Source organism: Trichomycterus rosablanca, chromosome 5 (genome assembly GCF_030014385.1).
Source record: "Trichomycterus rosablanca isolate fTriRos1 chromosome 5, fTriRos1.hap1, whole genome shotgun sequence".
NCBI classification, from domain to species: Eukaryota; Metazoa; Chordata; class Actinopteri; order Siluriformes; family Trichomycteridae; genus Trichomycterus; species Trichomycterus rosablanca.
In genome coordinates, this window is record NC_085992.1 from 40,405,535 (window position 1) to 40,428,329 (window position 22,795).

Genomic DNA, 22,795 nt, shown 5'->3' on the forward strand with positions numbered 1-22,795 from the left:
GTTGACCCGCACCCTCTGCTGATGACTGACGATTAATTAATGATTCCCATCTACACCTAAGAGCTGGTCAGGCCAGACTTGTTTGAACCTGGATGCCTAGTACAGGCAGACTCTTAAATCACTGCGAACACATGAAGGGCTGAGGCAACTTCTGCACTGGGATTGTAGACATTCATGGAACAATTACTGTCATGTCAGATAGCAGACTTTCTCTTAGTGTGGAGGGAGATTGAGTGCTCGCATGCTGTGTGGCCTGGTCGCTTCATATCAGCCTGATTCCTGAGATGGCAAACCATGATAAAGAAGTACTAATTAAATTAGATAAAAAATTCTTATTTACAATATGCATCCTAAAAAAAGCAGTCTGATCGTAGTTGTATTAGTTATGCATTTGTAGATCTCAAAAAAAAGGATAAAGAACATAAAGGCATATTATATAGACCTTGATATGAATTGCTCTTTACATATAAATAAAACGATGAAATTATAAACATCAAAAGAAATTATGTATGCATTTGAAGTGAATACATTCACTAACAGTATATTAAATAAAAACAATCAAACATGAATGCTTGTTTTCTAACTGTATATAATAAATAGTAATATAAATGAAGCTATGGTGCAACATGTAACTCAGCTTAGCAGCTGCTCTTCATTACTGTCAACTGAAAAATGTGCATATGCAGTGTTATGTTTCATGTACAATAGTTGTAATACTACATGCTGTTATTAATACCATGGTGAATAAATTTATTTAGATTTATATCAAAATTGGCTTACAATGTATTTATTTTACAAAGGAATTTATCTGGCTGTAATTACTGGGCAATATGTTCGACTCTTTATGACAGTCATTGTCATAAAAATTACCAATAAAAATTGAGTAATGTTGAGTTTATTCATCAGTTCAGTACTAAATTATATTAATTACCTATGTTTTAATGGTTTGTAAAATTTATCATCAGTAATTTACGGATCCTATTAAAATGTTTGATTTTAATAACATAATAATATGTGATACGATGAAGATATATTAACATTAAGTAAATAAATATCATAATAATTATAATTTTATAGTTTTGCAATTTTGTGTCGCTAATAATGTACTAATGGTTCAGCTGTAATTACAGCTGTAAAACACCAGAACCTGCATTTTTACCCAGGCAGTGAACTCATTGTTGTAAACGATTATGTAACGATCTGGCCTAGTTTGCCACATCTGATCTGTTCTTTAGGCTCTGCACTGCTGACCAGCCATGCTGCAACTCAGCCTTCACTTTAACTTTGCCATGCCTATTTATTTAATTGGCTACAGCTCGGTGGACGAGACTTGCACATTAAGCGCTGCTGTGTAGGGTGCACAGGATGGATAAGGCTTGACATGACCTTTTTAGCATGCACTTACTGCATAACAGTGCACTTACAGTGCAGTCACCATAGCAACGCGGCCCGGCGGATTAGCTCTGCTTAGACTGATCAGTTTTCATTTTCTGATGAGCTCCAGACAGACACATCACACCACAGCCACCAGATTAGACAGACACACTCTCATACTGAATGCTCATCAGTACAGTTTATTATTATACAATTTAACAATGCTGTCCTCATAAAAAAAACTCTGTCTACATAATGTGCATACTGTCAGTGGACAAAATAACAGAAACCTGCTAGACTACAATAATACTTAGAACCTAATGAGGACAGTATAAGCACCCTTTGCCTCCAGATCTTCAAAAACTGTCCTTCCAGTGGGATTTTAAACTATTGATAATAAACATACTCTAAACTCATAAGCTTTACTTTACAGTATACACTCTAGAAGTTCACATAAGGTTTAAAAGAGTTTTCATTTGGTAATATCAAAGCAAATAATCTTGTGTATTTCAAGTTTTTTTTAATCATTTAAGCAGTAGTATGGAGGCATTATTTTTGAATATGGAAACGTAGTCAGAAAGAAGTTCTATACTTGGTTGTGTGCAATTGCATCTTTGTTAGTAAAATGACAATGTATAGCAGCCATTAAACCTAATAATATGGCTGCCGGTACCCTGGACAGGTTGCCAGTCCATCACAGGGCTCAATATACAGTACAACGACAAGGCACAACATTATGACCACTGACAGGTGACGTAAATAACACTGATTATCTCTTCATCACGGCACCTGTTAGTGGGTGGGATATATTAGGCAGCAAGTGAACATTTTATCCTCAAAGTTGATGTGTTAGAAGCAGGAAAAATGGACAAGCGTAAGGATTTGAGCGAGTTTGACAAGGGCCAAATTGTGATGGCTAGACGACTGGGTCAGAGCATCTCCAAAACTGCAGCTCTTGTGGGGTGTTCCCGGTCTGCAGTGGCCAGTAACTATCAAAAGTGGTCCAAAAAGGGAACAGTGGTAAACCCGCGACAGTCATGGGCGGCCAAGGCTCATTGATGCACGTGGGGAGCGAAGGCTGGCCCGTGTGGTCCGATCCAACAGACGAGCTACTGTAGCTCAAACTGCTGAAGAGGTTAATTCTGGTTCTGATAGAAAGGTGTCAGAATACACAGTGCATCACAGTTTGTTGCGTATGGGGCAGCAAAAGGGGGACCAACACAATATTAGGAAGGTGGTCATCAGTGTACATTATACTTATTTCTATTGCTCATGGGTCTGAGTTGTGTGTTTCTTTCAGCAAGATTTTCATGTTATGTTTTGGCATTTTGATACAGAAAGAATCTGAATTGCTGCCCTGCTGTAAACTGTAGTTCAACTGTAGTTTAACTAGCCTGTAAACCGCCCTCCATCCCTGTCAGTGAGCTTTCACTTGTGACTACTAATATCTGATACATGCTGTCAATTGGCAATCAGCCAAATAACATTCCAAGCTTTTTGACTTTGTAAAGTTTTTTTTTTTTACTTTTCTCCTTATATATGCAAATCTGTCTTAATGTCCTACCTCCAGCACAGACGCTTGACGGCTCAGCAGCCAAAATCTCAATGCATGACTTTTTGATTATCTAAAAATAAATAAATTATATACAATCATATATCATAATCATATATGTATATTTCAGATTATGACAAAACTGAGACAAAAGCAACAGAAAACTTACTGAATCAATCATTCCCCTCAAGGCGTGGAAACCACCCACAACAGGAAACACATGCTCGATGGTGTCTGCAATGGTGGCCAACTAACACACAGCACAATATTATTCTTCATTGTTAATAATGAATAACCATTAATAATGATATTAAAGGAAAATCATTACGTAATTGCACTACATGGCCAAAAGTACCCCTTTTCAACTAGTGGATTGGCTATTTTAGTCACATACATTGCTAACAATTACATAAAGTCAAGCAATGTCCACAAAGAAACTTCCTCCGATTCTACAATCATAAATCACAACTAAGAACTGACTCATCTGACATTACTGCATTTATTTAATATATATTAATTTATTCATTTATTTTCATTTATCTGTTTTACCACCACTTCATTCTGTTCAGGGTCACGGTGGGTGCAACTAACCGGGCAACAAAGAATGTAGCAGCCATCTAGCAGCAGGCAACACTATCTCAGAGAGAAGTGCCGAAGTTCATATAAAACCCAGACTTGTTCATTGGTTATTATAATTATTATTATTATTAACATTTTTATTACTATTACTTTTGCTACATGCCCCTGAAGGCAATATCAGCACAAGAACAGGGACTGAGTTTTCATGGCTGAGCAGTGTTGGTTGAAGTCATATAAAGCACATTACCTTTGGACTCTGGAGTAGTTGAGTTAGTTTTAGGCTTTTACATCAGCCAGTCTGAAAGATGAACATGACTTTGGCAGATGCCACTTGACTTCAATATTGCGAAATGTAAACATTTTTGTCGCTTTCTGATGGTTTAAGCTGGACCTAAGCTAGTTCTAACTTCCTGCACATAACCCTGATCTTAACCCTGTCCATTTCCTTTGAGATGAATTGGAATGCAGACTGTAAGCCAGGCCTTGTCAACCAGCACCAGTGCCTGACTTGACTATTGCTCTTAAAATTATGTTTCAGTCTCTAATGGAATGCCTTCCTGAAGAAATTAAAATAGTTATATAATAGTTATAGCTATTGGTTTTAGATTGTTTAAGTTTCAGTCCACAACTTCTGGCCATAAAGTAAATCATAAATGTAGCAGTTTGTACCTGTGTTTGATTGAAGTCTTTCACCCCAACACAGTACACTATGGCTCCAAGAGATCTGGCCCTCTGTGCCTGCCCACAAAGAACAGCGCAATCTCAATCCTGATATGGTTTTTATGGCATGCAAAAAATGTTAAACCCCACAGGCCAAGCAGCATAGCACTGCCAGCCTGATTACTTACCTCTTGCTGTGCCGTGATGAACTGAAGTGTATTTAATTCTCCATCCGTCAAAGCAATGATAACACTGGCTGTTCCTAGACAGTAAAAATCATGGGACACAAGCCTAATTATTTTATACATATGTAAATGAAGTGTCCATCTGGTGGTTACACTTACCATAATTTCCATGATATATTTGCTCATTTGCCTGGAAATAGCAAAGCAAGTGTTTGTGTTAATGAACTCAATATTGCCAGGAGTTAGGACATTAGGGTAAAATGAAAGGATTAAGGGTAATTAAAGGATGCTTACCTTCTGTAAGCCAAGATTCATAAATGTGTCACCTCCTGGTACCTCTCTTTTCAGTATGATTAGGCCTTTGGAAATGTCATCCCTTTGAATTTGAAATGAGAAAAACATTTATGGTTGTTTAGTGCAAACACAAAGATGAGTGAGGTTTCTAAACAATTAGATGTAGACTGGTAGCACATCATGGCTCATTTGGTACTGGGCTGCAGAAATGTGGCAGTGAGGTAATTACTAAGGTTGGGAAACTGTCTATATAGACACACACACACACACACACACACACACAACAGTGGCAACCTGGCAGCAGTGGGGCTTGAATCCTTAAAAGAAACTGAAAAGACCTGCCATTTAAGGGTTTGTTTTAATGCATGCAAACATAGCAACAACAACAATAATAATAATAATAATAATAATAACTGCTCCCTACTTGTCTATCAAATCTGTTGCAGGCTACTAACTACTATGTGCGGTTAGTACATGGTTGGATACTCCTAATCTAGACCAGCACTGTAAATTATAAAGTACGAGAATCTTACCTATTTGCAGTGAGTCTCATAATGGTATTTCCACGTGTAGAGAAGACAATAAAGGACATCCGAAGCATTGGGCTGCAATAAAAAAAAATATATATACATATTGTTAATTAATGATATGGCATTAGAATAAATCTCACCATGAAAACATCATTCAAAAACAAAAATGCAATTACCTTACAAATTTCTCTGCTAGATGTTCCACAAATGAGTAGATCTCAATCCAGTGGTTTTTGACACTTCCAGATCTGCAAAACAATACAGAAAACAACAAACTGTAGTTTACATCTACAGGTGAGATCTGGGGTAATTACACATCAGACCTGTCCTGTCAGTTCATACTGAATCATAACATTTTCAGATCATGATCTGTTGTGTATTTCAATCTCTACAGTATTCCCTTGATTAAGTTCTTCCCTAGTTAGAGGAACACAACCCCAGCAAAACTGAAGCAGAGTGCTTGAATATGTGCGCTTGCTTTGATGCTTCTTTTGTTCTGTGTATCCTAGAATTATCTTAGAATTTAGTGTTTGCATTCTATCTTGTATATAGTCTTGTTGTTTACTGCTGTAATGTCCTTCAGATTTCACTTTATACTGTTAAGTAGCTATTTCTTGTTTAGTCTAGTTAGCATTTATCTTAGTGTAGCATTCTTGTTCACAATTGTATTCACAGTAATAAAGTCTATCTTCGATTATGGTTTCCCTTGGTTTCAATCTTGTATTGTACATTGTTATGTCTTTACTGTAAATAAACCACAGTAGTGTTTGTAATATTGCGTGTTAGTGTGATGATCATTTTCTGTTATAAATTGTGAAGAAAGTGTCTTCTGGACCACCCAGTGAATTGAACACAGCTTACTTATTCATTACAGACCCTAAAGTACTTCCAAAAAGGATTAATTGCCTTTGTGTTAAATGATTTTGTCTGGTGCTAACAGGGAGAAAGACCCCCTCCTCCTGAAGTAAGTCATTTGCATTGAAACAGATGGCAAGGGCTGAATATAACAGGTTGAGATCCAGAACAGAGATGGTGTTTATATCAACGTCTGAAAGGTTTAAGCCATTATTACTGATAAACTGCATATGTGTGCAATCTGGGACAATGTTTGAAAGTGGGTATGACAGTGTAATACTCACACATAATTAAGATTTTGCTCAGGACTGATGGCATTCATAATGTAATAATATTAAAAGTGGTAAAGGTTAGCTGATTAAAAAACAAATTTTGTTCAAATCATGTCTAGTATAAGTCAAATGTAAAATGTTCCATGTGTGATAGTGGCAGACAAGTGTTCCATGTTATCATGTATGATCCGTGTTGAGTAAGTAAACATCATGTGATTTTTACACACAATGTCACCACTTCTAGATATAATAGCATACATCAACTGACCATAGAAATACTAAAGTAACCGTGGCCAATCGTAATCATGGACTTCAAGTGTTTGCAAAGGACAATCAATTATTGCCAACAGGTGTATAAAAACAACTACATTACATCATTTATATGTTTTATAACCACGCAAGATTCATAAAGACATGATAGGATAAGTTTGGTGTGGAGGAACTACATCCACGGGATGGATTGGTATGTTGATTGCAATCCAGACCGCCTCATACAGTATCATTACCTAATCCAACAAATTCTATTTCTCGGGGCACAGTGGTCATTTAGTTTATGTCCAGCAGTGGAGATTTGGCTCTACCATATACACTGATCAGCCATAACATTAAAACCACCTCCTTGTTTCTACACTCACTGTTAATTTGATCAGCTCCACTTACCATATAGAAGCATTTTGTAGTTCTAGGGATGTAATGATGCACCAATACACCGTTAAAAATTTATGCATTTTTGGCACGATTTACATCGGTAATTCAAGTAAAATGAATCGATATTGACTTTACACAGCAAAGAACACTTGTGCTAGCCACCTCGCCTGGTTGCCAAATCGGGTTTTGTTCAAAATGAGTGCAAATTCAAAGGTTGCGGTGGTGATTTATAACTTGAGGATGCCTCTTCCTCTTTCAAATCAGAAGTGTGGCAGCATTTTGGCTTCCTCAAGGCCGAAAATGAAAAAAGATAATGGACAAAAAAACCACAACAAGATACTGAACTACACAAATAGCATAACAAACATGATAAACATATAAACAGGCACCGCAGTGAAAAGCTCCGGTCACCCCACCGAAGCGAAAATCATTCTTAAAAGGGAAAACCACGCTGACAAGCTGACTTTACAGCACTTTACTTTACAGCACTTTACTGTACAGCACTTTACTTTACAGCACTTCACTTTACTGTACAGCACTTTACTGTACAGCACTTTACTTTACAGCACTTTACTTCACTTTACAGTGCTTTATTTCACTTTACAGCACTTTAATTCACTTTACAGCACTTTACTGTACAGCACTTCACTTTACAGCACTTTACTTTACAGCACTTTACTGTACAGCACTTTACTGTACAGCACTTTACTTTACAGCACTTCACTTTACAGCACTTTACTTTACAGCACTTTACTTCACTTTACAGTGCTTTATTTCACTTTACAGCACTTTACTTCACTTTACTGTACAGCACTTTACTGTACAGCACTTTACTTTACAGCACTTCACTTTACAGCACTTTACTTTACAGAACTTTGCTGTACAGCACTTTACAGCACTTTACTTTACAGCACTTTACTTCACTTTACAGCACTTCACTTTACAGCACTTTACTTCACTTAACAGCACTTTACTTTACAGCACTTTACTTCACTTTACAGCACTTCACTTTACAGCACTTTACTTCACTTAACAGCACTTTACTTTACAGCACTTTACTGTACAGCACTTTACTTTACAGCACTTCACTTTACAGCACTTTACTTCACTTTACAGCACTTTATTTCACTTAACAGCACTTTACTTTACAGCACTTTTCTTTACAGCACTTTACTGTACAGCACTTCACCAAGCTTGGACGGAGAACAGGCAAAACTGTAGTTTGGTTACTTTTCATTTGTATTATTTATTTATTTAAATAATGTGGGATCATTTCAGTTTTTCACACAAAATGTGAAATGTGAGGGGAAATGTGCAGCATTGTTTTGTTTTATATTTAGATAAATAAAAGATAAGCACACATACATTATTCTGTTTTATTTTTTAAAGAGAAATGATAAAAGGAAACTTTGTCATAATTTGTCTTGAATTTATTTTTGTTTAAAAAAAATCGTGAAAAAATCGTATTATGAACTCAGTGTCGTGAATTGTATCGCATTGTGAGTAGAGTGTATCGTTACATCCCTAAGTTCTACAATTACTGACTGTAGTCCATCTGTTTCTTTACATACTCTTTAGCCTGCTTTCACCCTGTTCTTCAATGGTCAGGACCCCCACAGGACCACCACAGAGCAGGTATTATTTGGGTGGTGGATCATTCTCAGCACTGCAGTGACAATGACATGGTGGTGGTGTGTTAGTGTGTGTTGTGCTGGTATGAGTGGATCAGACACAGCAGCGCTGCTGGAGTTTTTAAGTACCGTGTCCACTTACTGTCCACTCTGTTAGACACTCCTACCTATTTGGTCCACCTTGTAGATGTAAAGTCAGAGACGATTGCTCATCTATTGCTGCTGTTTGAGTTGGTCATCTTCTAGACCTTCATCAGTGGTCACAGGACGCTGCCCACAGGGCGCTGTTGGCTGTATATTTTTTTGGTTGGTGGACTATTCTCAGTCCAGCAATAACAGTGAGGTGTTTAAAAACTCCATCAGCGCTGCTGTGTCTTATCCACTCATACCAGCACAACACACACTAACACACCACCAACATGTCAGTGTCACTGCAGTGCTGAGAATGATCCACCACCCAAATAATACCTGCTCTGTAGTGGTCCTGACCACTGAAGAACAGGGTGAAAGGGGTCTAACAAAGCATGCAGAAAAACAGATGGACTGCAGTCAGTAATTGTAGAACTACAAAGTGCTTCTATATGGTAAGTGGAGCTGATAAAATGGACAGTGAGTGTAGAAACAAGAAGGTGGTTTTAATGTTATGGCTGATTGGTGTATATGCTGGTATAGATACGTATAAAAGCTACAATAAAACAATCCAAAGCTGTGTTGCAAAACTATATTGTATCTAATTAAAAAATGAACCAGATTTCTCTATAAAAGTATTAATTAAATATACTTTACCTATGTAAAGGTTTTTGCTATATCTTTGACTTTTTGACTAGGTGATATGGACACCTGATGTTTTAAAGCATTATGGCAGGATTTGAGCACAGAGTAACCAGGGTCTTATGCATCAAAGACTATAAAAATCCATGTCCTGGGCTCCCTTTATACAGTCTGATTTGTGCATTGTTTTTAGAAATAATGTTAATCTTGGACCCAGCATCAAACTTGTATTGTTAGTACTGGAGTAACTTCAGTGAGGGTCCAAAGGTTCATGAAGTAAAGCTTACAGAAGCTTGCAATTTTTCATCTATTTAAAAACAATGGAGAGAAACAAAAACATGTAATCAAATTTGATAACTGTGATTGTTAAAGTGTTGAAAACTTGTTCAGTTAAGACTAACAAAGCCTTTTAAAGCAAATTCCACAATGGTTTACATATTCAGGGACTGATAACCTTTCTGTTTTACGTTATAATATACATGAATTGAGAAATACATCTGCTGGCTACTTTGGATGCTTGAAATGACTTTTGTGTTGTATTTTATAGTTACACTCCAAACGGCAATTTACATATTATAGACCGATCAGGCATAACATTATGACCACTGACAGGTAAAGTGAATAACACTGATTACCTCTTCATCAAGGCAACTGTTAGTGGGTGGGATATATTAGGCAGCAAGTGAACATTTTATCCTCAAAGTTGAGGCTAAAAAGGCTGAGCGTAAGGATTATGACAAGGGCCAAATTGTGATGGCTAGATGACTGGGTCAGAGCATCTCCAAAACTGCAGTTCTTTTAGGGTGTTCCTGGTCTGCAGTGGTCAGTATCTATCAAAAGTGGTCCAAGGAAGGAACAGTGGTAAACCTGAGACAGGGTCATGAGCAACCAAGGCTCATTGATGCACATGGGGAGCGAAGGCTGAAATGGGGATCCAACAGACATGGGGATCCAACAGAATGAAAAAGTAAATGCTGTTTAAATAAAACAGCAGCTGGAGTATCTAAATTATATTTTGTTATTTTGTGACATCTGGCAGCTTCAAATCTATTGAGGATTACTTTAGGCATGCACAAAACTTCATATCTGCTTTATGAATAAGGATTTTCTTCCATAGCAAAGAAGTACTAATACCAATAGGGTCAGCTTTAGATTTATTGGCCCCCCTGGTTAAAATCGCTGAAGGAGGGTATAAAAATGTGCATGTGGTTCAAACTGTACCTAAATTAACATCTAATAACATTTCCTTGTTACTGAATGACTAAGGGAATGTATCCTCTATGTCACTTTATATTTATACCCCATAACTAAAATATTTTTGTTTTAAAACATTTTTTTTTCTCTTAAAATAAGAGCTCATGTTTATTACTGCTGTGAAAGGCTATGAAGAAGCAGAGCAAGTTACAGCATGTTAAGCTATTTTCAACAGAAAGGTGCTTATAGTGTGAGATCAAGTAAAACACTCAATAGAAGTCAATAAGAGGACAAGCAGTTGATGTTTTTGCTTTGAAGGAATAATGATCATAACCTGTGCCATATTATAACAAAGTAGAGTACAGGTGACACTAATTATCAGGTTATTTCTCATATAAGAAACACTACATCCATATACAAAACATATACAGTACCAGTCAAAAGTTTGGACACGCTTTCTCATTCCTGTGGTTTTTCTTGATTTTTTATTTTTATTTTCTACATTGTAGATTAATAATGAAGACATCCAAACTATGAAGGAACACATATGGAATTATGTAGTGAACAAAAAAGTGTTAAACAAAACAGAATATGTTTTATATTTTAGATTCTTCAATGTCTTCAAAATCTTTTGCTCTGATGACAGCTTTGCACACTTTTGGCATTTTCTCAATTAGCTTCATGAGGTATCCACCTGGAATGGTTTTCAATTAACGTTTGTGCCTTGTCAAAGAGTTAATTTCTGGAATTTCTTGCTTTTTTAATGTGTTTGAGACCATCAGTTGTGTTGTGCAGAGGTAGAGTTATAAATATTTTTTAAAAAATATATAAAACATATTCTGGTTTAACACTTTTTTGTTCACTACATAATTCCATATGTGTTCCTTCATAGTTTGAATGTCTTCAGTATTAATCTACAATGTAGAAAAGAAAAATAATCAAGAAAAATTATTGAAGGGAAAGTGTGTCCAAACTTTTGACTGGTACTATATATGCAGAAATTGTGCCAAAATATGAATGGATAAAATGGAATGGGATGTTTTTGTTTTTCATCTGGGATTTTAAAATACTGTTTAAATGAACTGACCTTTTTACTAGGAACACACACCCTATAGTCACATGCTGAAGGTAAACATAGACCAGAGCTATTTTTCCAGTGGGCACTTTTCTGATCACTTTTCTGCTGGCTTTATACGTTTTGTTGGGTCACTATAATATCCCAGCATTAACAACATTTGTTTGTTTATTAGGATTTTAACGTCATGTTTTACTCTTTGGGTACATTCATGACAGGAACGGTAGTTACTCATTACACAAGATTCATCAGTTCACAAGGTTATATCAAACACAGTTATGGACAATTTAGTGTCTCCAATTCACCTCACTTGCATGTCTTTGGACTGTGGGAGGAAACCGGAGCACCCGGAGGAAACCCACGCGGACAACATGCAAACTCCACACAGAAAGGACCCGGAATGCCCCACCTGGGGATTGAACCCAGGACCTTCTTGATGTGAGGTGACAGTGTTACCCACTTAGCCACCGTGCCGCCCGCATTAACAATAAGATGTTAAAATCCCAACATTGATGCACTTGATGCACTCAAACCAGTACAACACACTACCATGATATTACCATGTTAATGTCAAAACAGTGTTGAAAATGGTCCACCACTAAAACATTATCTGGTTGGTGAAGGTCCCGCTGAGGTCCGTTTTGATTTATAAATGGAATAGAGGGGGTTGGCAAAGTGTGGTGACAAAGCAGCATATGCTAGTGCTAGTCAGTAACTGTATCGGGGCGGCTCGTTCCTTAGGGCGATCGGGCGACGCACCACCAAAGGGCGAAAGGAAAGAAATTTTTCGATCACAGCTGTGACTGTTCTGGAGTCTGTCCTGCCTCGGAATATCGTAGTCCAATCAGCATCGAGTTGTGTTCCGTACAGTACAGTCTGACTGAAAATCGCACAGACTCTCATGTTAAGGCTCTTTTTTTCGAACTGCAGGCGATGCAATACATTCTGAATGGCTTCCGGGAGGGCTCGCACTTACGTGCTTGCGTCACACGTAACCTGGTGTCGTGATCTCGTCACCATGACTACCATTACCTCAGTTCGGAGCAACTCCATCGTGTAATCAGGATAAATTAGCAACTTAAGAATTAGGGCCACCCAGACCAAATTTAAACATCAAGTATCTACAAAGGGGGGGAAAATCATATAAGTTACAAGTAAATTACAAGTAAGTAATGTAATTTTTAAATAGTGAATTGTGATTGCACTTGTTGTATCTCCCCAGTTGTTTAATTGTACTTCTTTATTCATTGCACATCAGCCCCGATGCCAATCTTTATTCTGGATCTGCTGCACCTAAAATAAAATGCTATCTGATGAAGACTGAATTAAATTGTTAGTGTGAAGGCTTTACTTAATGTTATGATTAATGGTAAAGCTGGTCTTTCTCCATGTTCAAAGTTATTTGTGAGGGCAAACTGACAGATGACTTAAGATGTTCATTATTTAATCTTTAATTTACCCATTGAACGGGTCACCTTGGCCATCATCGCAACAATTGCCCCCCCCCCACTTTAGGACTACCTAATGAGATTCTCAGTAAGTGTCTTCTATTTCTGCTACATATCCAAAATATTATTATGAATAAGTCACACACTTTCCTAACAGCAATTGATAATTGATAATAGGTTGGTACCAGTAGCATTATTTACAGAGGTATGCAGCATTGCAAGTGACATGTTTAGTCAAAGCATTCTCTTTTTAAGCCAAAGAGGTCTTGAAAGGTAAACAAAAGAATCATGAATTTCAGTCCAGCTATTAACCTGAAGTTAATAATAAATAAAGTGTTTTGTTTGACATGTTTTATATTCCTCTCTGGAACTGTCCTAGACTGTATTTAAAATGCATTACTTTTTCAGCATTTAGCAGACACTTTTATCCGAAGCGACTTACAGTACTGTGACAGTGTACAATCTAAGCAATTGAGGGTTAAGGGCCTTGTTCAAGGGCTCAACAGTGGCAAGCTGGCAGTGGTGGGGCTTGAACCGGCAACCTCCTGATTACCAGACCAGTACCTTAACCACTAGGCTACAACTCCCACAACTTTTGTTCAGTAAACTGGATTTCTGCCTGATGTAACACAATTGCCAGAAAAAAAACATGCAGTATTATAAAAGAAAACCAGGTTTATTAACGTGTTCCCTTATAATAGTGGTAAAATAACGTTCCATACTAAATAAAGTGTATTGTATTGCATTGTAGTGCAGCAACTCATGCTGAAAAGGCGAAGCTTAATAGCTGTTGAGGACCACTTACTTGTCAAGGACGAAATACAAGTCGAATGCACCCTGACAGGAGCTCTCATCCTCTTTAACGTTAGGTTCGGCTTCTCCATGTCGAACACAGATCACAGCCATTCCTAATAGCAGCACCGCCAGAGCCGAGCTAAACACAGAACACGCCATGTTTCCTAAATCACTCACTTACTTCCATACACACCAGACAACAGAAAAATCGCTCATAATCTCATAGACAAAAGCAAATCCTTTTTGGAAAAGATTTTCCTCCCACGTGGCTTTAATTTGTCAACGTTTTAAAAGCCGAAATGATCCAAATGTTCGCTTGTAAACCATCCGGAGTCGCTCCTCCTCTACTCGACTCACTGTGGGTTACAGAGTTACTTCAGGTTTGAGAACAGTGCTGTTCACCACAACACTGAAACACCGGAGCTGCTGCTGTTTTTAGGAAGAAATTACATAATACATTTAAAATGGCTATCATTGTTTATTTTGTTAACAATTTGCCTAAGTGTTTGGTTCCATTCCACAAGATTTTTTCGTGTTTGAACAGTGAGTGTAACATTACAACAATACAAAATCCAACCTAAATAATACTGAATAACCTGCTGCTTAGCTGCAATTCTGTCATCTACAAATCATGAAGATTATAATGAATGATCAGGACGCAGTGCACGCGCGGAGCGGGGGCACGCACACACGGGCGCGCGCACACAAACTATAATACTAATAATTTAAAAACATAGCAATATAAAGCTAAATATTATTGGGTGATTCCCTAGGTCTGGTGCCCTTTCATCATCATCATCATTATCATCATTATCATCACTAGGGCAAGCCGTAGCCTAGTGGTTAAGGCACAGGACTAGTAATCCAAAGGTTGCTGGTTCAAGCCCCACCACTGCCAGGTCGCTGCTATTGGGCCCTTGAGCAAGGCCCTTAACCCTTAGTTGCTCAGACTGTATGCTGTAACTGTAATGTAGGTCGCTTTGGATAAAGGCGTCTGCTAAATGCTTAAAATGTAAATGTAAATGTAAATGTATAGTGATATACACCACTGAGCTATCATGGGCCAGTGATAGCTCAGTGGTTAAGGTACTGGACTAGTAAACAGAAGGTTCCCGGTTCAAGCCCCGCTACCACCAAGTTGCCACTGTTGGGTCCCTGAGCAAGGCCCTTAACCCTCAATTGCTCATTGTGTAAGTCGCTTTGGATAAAAGCGTCTGCTAAATGCTGAAAATGTAAAATGTACATTTAATAGAACTAGGTGTCTTTGCATTATAATGTAAAGCAAAATGATATTCAAGATTTTCATTCATTAAAATGAGTTGTCTAAGCAGTAGACATGTAGACCTTAAACATGTTGGCATGCCCTTACTGACCATTATGATCTTTTTTTTATTGAATATCAAATGCCTAGAAATGCAATTAATACCAAAATTATTGGGCTGCTTCGATAATCATATGTTAGTCAGGCCTACTTTAACTAAAAATATATTTTTCTGAATATAATTATGTCATCTATGAAGTGTCAGTATCTTTTCCTAACTACTGTATATTTTATGTTTTTACTGTCAGATTTAGACGGTCAGGCTACATGTTAAACAGTAGTATAATAATAGCATGTGCTGCTACTGTCTTAGCTACATATCAGAATCAGAATCAGAATCAGATTTATTGGCCAAGTATGTGGATACACACAAGGAATTTGTTTCCGGCTGATGGTATCTCTCTAGTATTAATACAGTATACACGCAATGTATACATTAAACATTAAACACAAAAATATACAAACGATAAGACTACATACAGGCAATATACAGATATGTAAGTTAGCAGCGTGTGGAATATTTACAAAAACAGTAAAGTGCACAGCATGTGGGATGAGTACTACAAAGTGTAGTCAATTGGCAGCAGGTGAATATTGTCACGCTTAAGTCTGTATTGTCAGCCATTTATTTATTTAGGAGGGAGATGGCCTGTGGGAAGAAACTGCTCTTGAATCTGAGTTATGAATATAGAGCTCTCTGAATATACTACTATTAGCCAAAAACTTCAACTTCCACCCCATCACCTTTAACTTTTTAACACATTTCTATTGCAATGGGGTTGAATTGTTGTGATGGTTGATTGTTTGACACTTCTAAGCACATGACCCAAATGTAGAGATTGATGTGCACTGTTTGAAATAATCCTAAATGCTATTTTACATTTTTCTCAGAAATCACAATAGCAAAAACAACAGCAAAGATGCAAAGGCAGTACAGAGCAAGAAGGGATGCTGACCCAGAAAAAAAACAAAGAGGCTCCAGCATTTAGCAAAACATCTCCAAGAATCTTGAAAGATCCAAATTTTGTGAACAGTAATCGTTCCTTTACCTATGATTTATGAAATATGAGGTTAATGTTTGTAGGACTGTATGTACAATTTACAGGACAATTTAAAAATATATAAAAGCCTAATGAAATGCCAATATTAATGCATATTTGTGATCAGATATGAAGACTGTGGTTAGGATTAGTTCCCATCCCCTGCTTTGACTTTACAATAAACATTCTGCAGAGAATACACTGGAATACATTGGTCTGCAGAGAATACACTGGTCTTACACTGGTCTTTTACATTCATTTCGTTTCTTATTTATATATAGTATATATCTATAGTTTTTATAGTTTAGGTATGAATGTGTGAAGTGTGTGTTAGAGAGAGAGTATGTGTGTGTGTGTGTTTAAGACTGTCCTTATTGTATTTATCGTGCACTGCTAGCATCTGTATAACCAAAGTCAAATTCCTTGTATGTGTGAGCATACTTGGCCAATAAAGTCTGATTCTGATTCTGAGAATAAGTGATCTTAAGCAAGGGGCATCTCATTTTTTAAAAATACACCTGAAATACCATTTCAAATCATATTCACACATGATCCAAGTTGTCTGTGGGGGGTTAAACTTAAAATGACTTTCAGTGCAAAAGAAATGTTTGATAAATATTGGGATTTCATGTCTGAGGTGGGAAAGTCTCAAAGGTTTAACTAATCCACAATCAAATGAAATGATCAGAAACACTGTTTGACTTTTTTATGATGATGATGGTAAGGTTAACTTAGTCATTATTATGACACTTTTCTTGAATTTAAGTAGTTTGTAGCGTAATGATAGTCCAGAATTTTAAGGAGTTGTGAATGAAATAAGAGAAGACTTTATTGATCCCCTTGGGGAAATTAACTTGTTACAGCAGTATGAAAAGGAGGTAGAAACGGAAAAAATACAACTAAGTGAAAAACATTGCACACATACTGTGTAGTTATTTACAATAAAAAATATTCAATTTAGAAAAGTGATGAACATATATTATTGTGAAATATAATATATACATTAAAAAATACAAATACTGTTAATAATAATTGCATAATTTGACCGTAGCTATTTGGCTATAGTGTGTCCTCTGTTATTGGAGTGTGTAATATATACTGTAATTCTGTGAGCTATTTGATTATTTGCTAAGCAGGATCTCAGTGGACGCACTGCCCCCGTCTCCCCCTACTCCTCCCCCCGCTGTTTACCCCAACCCGTGAGTGCGCGTGTAAAAGCAGAAGCGCAAAGCAGAGCATCAGCAAAGCACAGCACGCACACACAGACGCACGCGCATCCATGCACATGCACTACAGCTTCAGCTTCTTACTCAGACTCATCACATCACACAGGCGGCTGCTCGCGCTACTGCTGCTGCTGCTGCTGGAACAAGAACTCTGGAGCATCACTTCATCTCTGTAAGTTTATTTTATTCACATTTGTGTCATTTAGAAAGGCTGAGGATATCTGACATCTGACATATGCAACAGATATAAAACAATGTTCTTATATAATATTATATTATTGTTTTAAATATATAGACTTGCCAATATATTTTTAAGGTCCATCACAAGGTTCATTAGAAGAAACTGATGCCAAAATATCTATGTTTGTTACTCATCAATTGGTGCATTGTTAAGAAAAATGCTTACATTAGCTTATGTTAATTCTCATAGTATAATATATGATTTATTTACATAGACTTACTGCAGACTAAATCAAATTTACAGTATAGATGCATGACTTTGGAAATCTACACCTTAAGTTTGTAAGTCTATTTAATGACATATTGTTTCCAGGAATAAAGCATGGAACCCAGTTTGATGTCTCGCTCTCTGTGGACCAACGACAGCAAATTTCTCCATCATCTTCATGTCCCTGATTTCTACACTAGTGTCCAGGTTACACAGGATATACCAGCCGGAGTGTCTTTTGGTCCCTGTGTGCTTCACACCACTGTGTATGATACAATAGCCTTCATCGCCTTAAAATCATTTGATAGAAGAGGAAAATCTTATGTGTTTAGGGTAAGTTCTTAGTTTTTTGTGAGTAAGACTTTATTTTCACAGAATTAGGACAAATATTTGTTTTTTTTGTGGCATCAGTGTGAACTACTATTACTACTACAACAACAACAACAACTACTACTACTAATAATAATAATAATAGGTGTAAATAGGTAATAAAAAAATAAATAATGACTTAAACATGGTAACCACAAATAGCTTTTCATGTAAACTGGGACAGTTAAAAATTCAATTTTTTTAAAAATCCTATTCCAGGCTGAATACCATTACAATAAATGAATCCTATTACATTTGTATTATGTATTATTAGATGATGGAGCAATTGCTTGGCATCACAATAGTAATATGGGTGTTGAATAACTTTGCAATTTTGGTTTATTATATAGGCCTACACAATGGATAGGCATATGGGAATGCACATGTGGTAAGACAGCGTGTAGAATATATGATTGCCACTGTTAAAAATTTCCCCTATTTGTAAAATCGTTAAATTGTATTAGTTTAGTCATGGTACTACACATTTACATGGATGTAACTGTCCCAAATGTATTCAGCATGTACAGGTACAACTAGACTGTGGCAAAAATGTTATTTTATTTTTTACTACATTAATATTAATTACTCACTGTAAATGATAGATTGTTGAACATCTTAAGATGATTTTCATGTTTTTGCAATGAAAGTCTTTTAAAAATCACTTCATATCAGCTAGTGGTCCACTGCAAATAAGCTATCAACCCTTTTTTCAACCATTGTTTTACTTAATTTGATGGTCAACTTTTGTTAAATTCACCAGATTTTTGCAGTAATAAAATGCTACATATTATCTTAATATTAACACTTTTGTTTAACCACATTCATTTCCCAATGTGCATTTGTGCAGTTGATCTGATGTCAGATACATGTTTTTTAAACAGGTAGATCCAGATGCACTGAAGAGTTCTCCATTGGTGGTACCTTGGCTAAGGTTAGTCCAGGCTGCAATGGACACAAAAGAACAGAACACAGAAGCTTATCTGAAAGCTGGACAGCTTTATTTTCGCACCATCCGAGACATCAGCCAAGGGGAGGAATTGCTTGTCTGGTACGATGAGGAGCTGTCTCATCTGTTGGGTTTCAGTGACATTAAAACAAGAGGCCTGGCAGATGGTGAGGAGTGTTCACATTGTTTCGGGTCAGGGAAATTGTACCTATTAGAGCTGACCCATCCATTTACATTTATTGCTGGCTATAAACTTAGTGGCACATTGCACATGTTTTGTCATTTATAAAAGCTCTAATTACACTTATGCATCTTTTATACAGGTTTCATGTGTGGGAGGTGCAGGCAGTCATTCAAACACGAAAACCCTTTCCTTGCTCACTGTCGGTTTTTGTGTGCCAACGTTAAAGCCGATGCGATCCAAGCTGACAGCAAACAGATGTACAGTGAAGCAGGGCGACAGCGCAAAGTCACAGATTTTCACAACATTGCAAGAGACATGGAACATAAAAAAACATCCGAGGACCTGGTCACCACACGGAAAAGGAAGCACGATGAAGGATCTTTAAGTCCACGAAGCAGAAAACCTGTTTTACTGGAAAAAAAGAACATAGCTAATGACAACAACATGACACAGGCCAACACAGACTACCCAAGTGGACACAATTTAACGGAAACAGCTTTGAAAGGAACTGGAGAGAGTTGGTCAACTAGCAGGTTAAAAAGTGACAAAAACAGTGCATTTGTGAAGATTAATAAAGAAGAAGGAGCCAAACTGGAACAGGCACTTCAAGTTGAGGATAAAACAGAACAAAACCCATCCACCCTGGGCCACCAGACATGTACGGATTCTAATGCATCTGAACCGGGTGCCTTTGTACTCTGGACTGCACATGCACAACAAAAGAGCGCTTTCTGTAAGCCAAATAAGCGCACCTTTACTGAAGCCCACCAAAATCCAGCACCTCCACTGTGTGGCCCACAGGAACTTCCAGAGAATATTTTAGGCTACAGAAACCTGTTAGCCTCTACCATGTATCAAAATGACCTGCCTAGCACACAAACAGCAGTATCTGCTCCCCTAACTACACCAAGCTCTTTCCATTATGCACCTGATCCCTGGAGCAGAAGCGTAAGCGGGTCCATACACCCCTCATCTTCCTCTCTTCCGGTTCTTCCTCCTACCCTGAGCTCCCTGGGTGTAACAGTGCAGAACTGGTGCGCGAAATGCAACCTGTCATTCCGGATGACCTCGGATTTGGTGTTTCACATGCGCTCGCACCACAAAAAGGAGTTTGCAGCTGAGGCTCAGAGCCGCAGGAGGAGAGAGGAGAAGCTCACCTGCCCTATTTGCCATGAATACTTTAGAGAACGGCATCACCTCTCTCGTCACATGACTTCTCACAACTAAATAAGACTCAAACAAGAATATAGTTTTGGGACTTTAAAAAATGAAGCATATATTGCATTAATATTAGAGACGTTACTGTAATATCAACTGTGAATAGTGACTGGGGAATGTTACCAGGCCTTGGTGAGCTTTTCAATCCACATAACATGACTAAAGCAATACTAAAATTAGCAGCAATAGTAAAGATGGGGGGCCTGAGTAGATATGGGCCCCAAGAGGACCAGGAATTAAATGTGTAGGTAAAGATGGGGCAGTCCGTTAACCTTTCAGTGAGCTCAAAATACCTACTGGCACCCTGTATAGTAATGTTTTTTTTAATATGAAAGAAATAAATGCATAAAACTAGATATGAGTACACATACATATATTGTAAAAGAAAACAAGGCTACAATAGCACTGCAATGTAGCTAGTTGACCTGTATATTTATATATTAGATTAAATAACTATAATGTCTTTGTTTATTATTAAGAATGAATCCTCACTGACCCTAAATTTATGTGTGTGCTATCCGAGGGTGGGTAATATGACAAGAATCTAATCACAATACTCAAAATGATTTCAGAAATTACTATACATATTGTAGTATGTAGTTTGGCTGAGTTTTTACACATATAAAACAAGAAAAACTTCAATTATAGTTGCTTCAAGGAACAAGATTACAATAAGTCTAACTAACAAGGGAGTTTGCCAGTGTTTTAGGAGAAGTACTGACAGTACCAGACAACACTTTGAACATACACCAATGAGGCATAACATTATGACCACCTTTCTAATATTGTGTTGGTCCCCCTTTTGCTGCCAAAACAACCCTGCAACCGTGATGTACTGTGTATTCTGACACCTTTCTATCAGAACCAACATTAACTTCTTTAGCAATTTGAGCTACAGTAGCTCGTTTGTTGGAGCCTTCGCTCCCCACGTGCATCAATGAGCCTTGGCCGCCTATGACTCTGTCGCCGGTTTACCACTGTTTCTTCCATGGACCACTTTTGATAGATACTGACCACTGCAGACCGGGAACACCACACAAGAGCTGCAGTTTTGGAGATGCTTGGCCCTTGTCAAACTCGCTCGAATCCTTACACTTGCCCATTTTTCCTGCTTCTTACACATAAACTATATCCCACCCTCTAACAGGTGCTGTGATGAAGAGATAATCAGTGTTATTCACTTCACCTGTCAGTGGTCATAATGTTATGCCTCCTCGGTGTATATAGAGTAAATTATACTTTCTTATGGTCCATGCCTACTTAGTGTATTGTACTGTATTTTAATACTGAGCTTTCTGTCAGTGCAAAACATCTCCACAAGATGGCCACAGAAGTCCACACTCCATCTTTAGTCCACAGGTTATGCCCTAAGTTGCAGCACAGTGCCTTAAAATTCTCAGGGAGAATAAATGTAAATATTAGTAATGGAATATATTTGTTAGCAGACATACAGTATGTTCTAGCTATGTCATTTACTTTACTAACAGTCTGACTAAACTATTACTTTAGTATTTTTGTTTACTGCCACTGTTTACTTCTTCACATTTTCATCAATATGTCTGGTTAAAAGTTCTTGCAGAAGGTTAATACAGTGAATCTGTCATTTAATTAGCCTATATGTATTTATTTACATAAATAATGTAGTGATTGTATTTACAGTGACGCTCGTGTCAGTAAACTTACTTCCCTAATAATCAACACTTGTGGTTTGTCATTTATTTTTATTATAAATTCTTACAATAGTGTCAATTTAATTTGTAATTTCATGTTTTTTCAAGTTATAAAGTTATAAACCAAACTATGCAGATTGCATAATGGTGAATAATAATAATAATAATAATAATAATATGCTTATTGGTTGTCTGGCTGTTTTTGGCATTATATATATATATATATATATATATATATATATATATATATATATATATATATATATATATATATATATATATATAATTGAGGATGCATCTGGTTTTATTATAAAGATAATAAAGGACCATTTCATTGGTGCTAACCTAAATCTTGCAACAATCAGATAGGGATGCCTAAATGACCTTTTAAAGAAATGGGTCTATAATAAGAGATTTACAAATAAAAAAAGACCGACAGTTCTTTGTGGAACCAAAATGGTATTTTAAATAAGCAGGCATTCAAATTCAAGTTAGCCAAAACTAAGTTGG

At 37.1% G+C, this 22,795-nt stretch overlaps 2 protein-coding genes across 2 annotated transcripts in view; one reads left to right on the top strand and one right to left on the bottom strand.

Annotated features, from left to right (window-relative positions):
* antxr1d (ANTXR cell adhesion molecule 1d) overlaps positions 1–14,022 on the bottom strand; it is a 47,313-nt gene extending 33,291 nt beyond the window's left edge. Inside the window, exons 1-9 of the mRNA XM_062995198.1 lie at positions 13,874–14,022; positions 5,351–5,422; positions 5,178–5,249; positions 4,645–4,726; positions 4,510–4,540; positions 4,354–4,427; positions 4,175–4,243; positions 3,096–3,176; positions 2,939–2,999 (exon numbers count right to left, since the gene is read on the bottom strand). Coding sequence (XP_062851268.1) covers positions 2,939–2,999; positions 3,096–3,176; positions 4,175–4,243; positions 4,354–4,427; positions 4,510–4,540; positions 4,645–4,726; positions 5,178–5,249; positions 5,351–5,422; positions 13,874–14,022 — 691 coding nt within the window. The remainder of the gene's footprint in view (positions 1–2,938; positions 3,000–3,095; positions 3,177–4,174; positions 4,244–4,353; positions 4,428–4,509; positions 4,541–4,644; positions 4,727–5,177; positions 5,250–5,350; positions 5,423–13,873) is intronic.
* A 3,990-nt stretch (positions 14,023–18,012) lies between these two features.
* znf488 (zinc finger protein 488) lies at positions 18,013–20,624 on the top strand. Its single transcript, XM_062995200.1, has 3 exons — positions 18,013–18,231; positions 19,149–19,380; positions 19,537–20,624. Exons 1-3 carry the CDS (start codon positions 18,013–18,015, stop codon positions 20,622–20,624), a joined length of 1,539 nt encoding a protein of 512 aa, XP_062851270.1.
* The last annotated feature ends 2,171 nt before the right edge of the window (positions 20,625–22,795 follow it).

Bases quoted from the DNA above. Each gene is read 5' to 3' on its own strand.
- znf488 (XM_062995200.1), top strand. From the start codon at position 18,013: ATGGAACCCAGTTTGATGTCTCGCTCTCTGTGGACCAACGACAGCAAA. The intron at 18,232-19,148 runs GTAAGTTCTTAG...TTTTTTAAACAG, and splicing joins GAAAATCTTATGTGTTTAGG to GTAGATCCAGATGCACTGAA. The intron at 19,381-19,536 runs GTGAGGAGTGTT...TCTTTTATACAG, and splicing joins AACAAGAGGCCTGGCAGATG to GTTTCATGTGTGGGAGGTGC.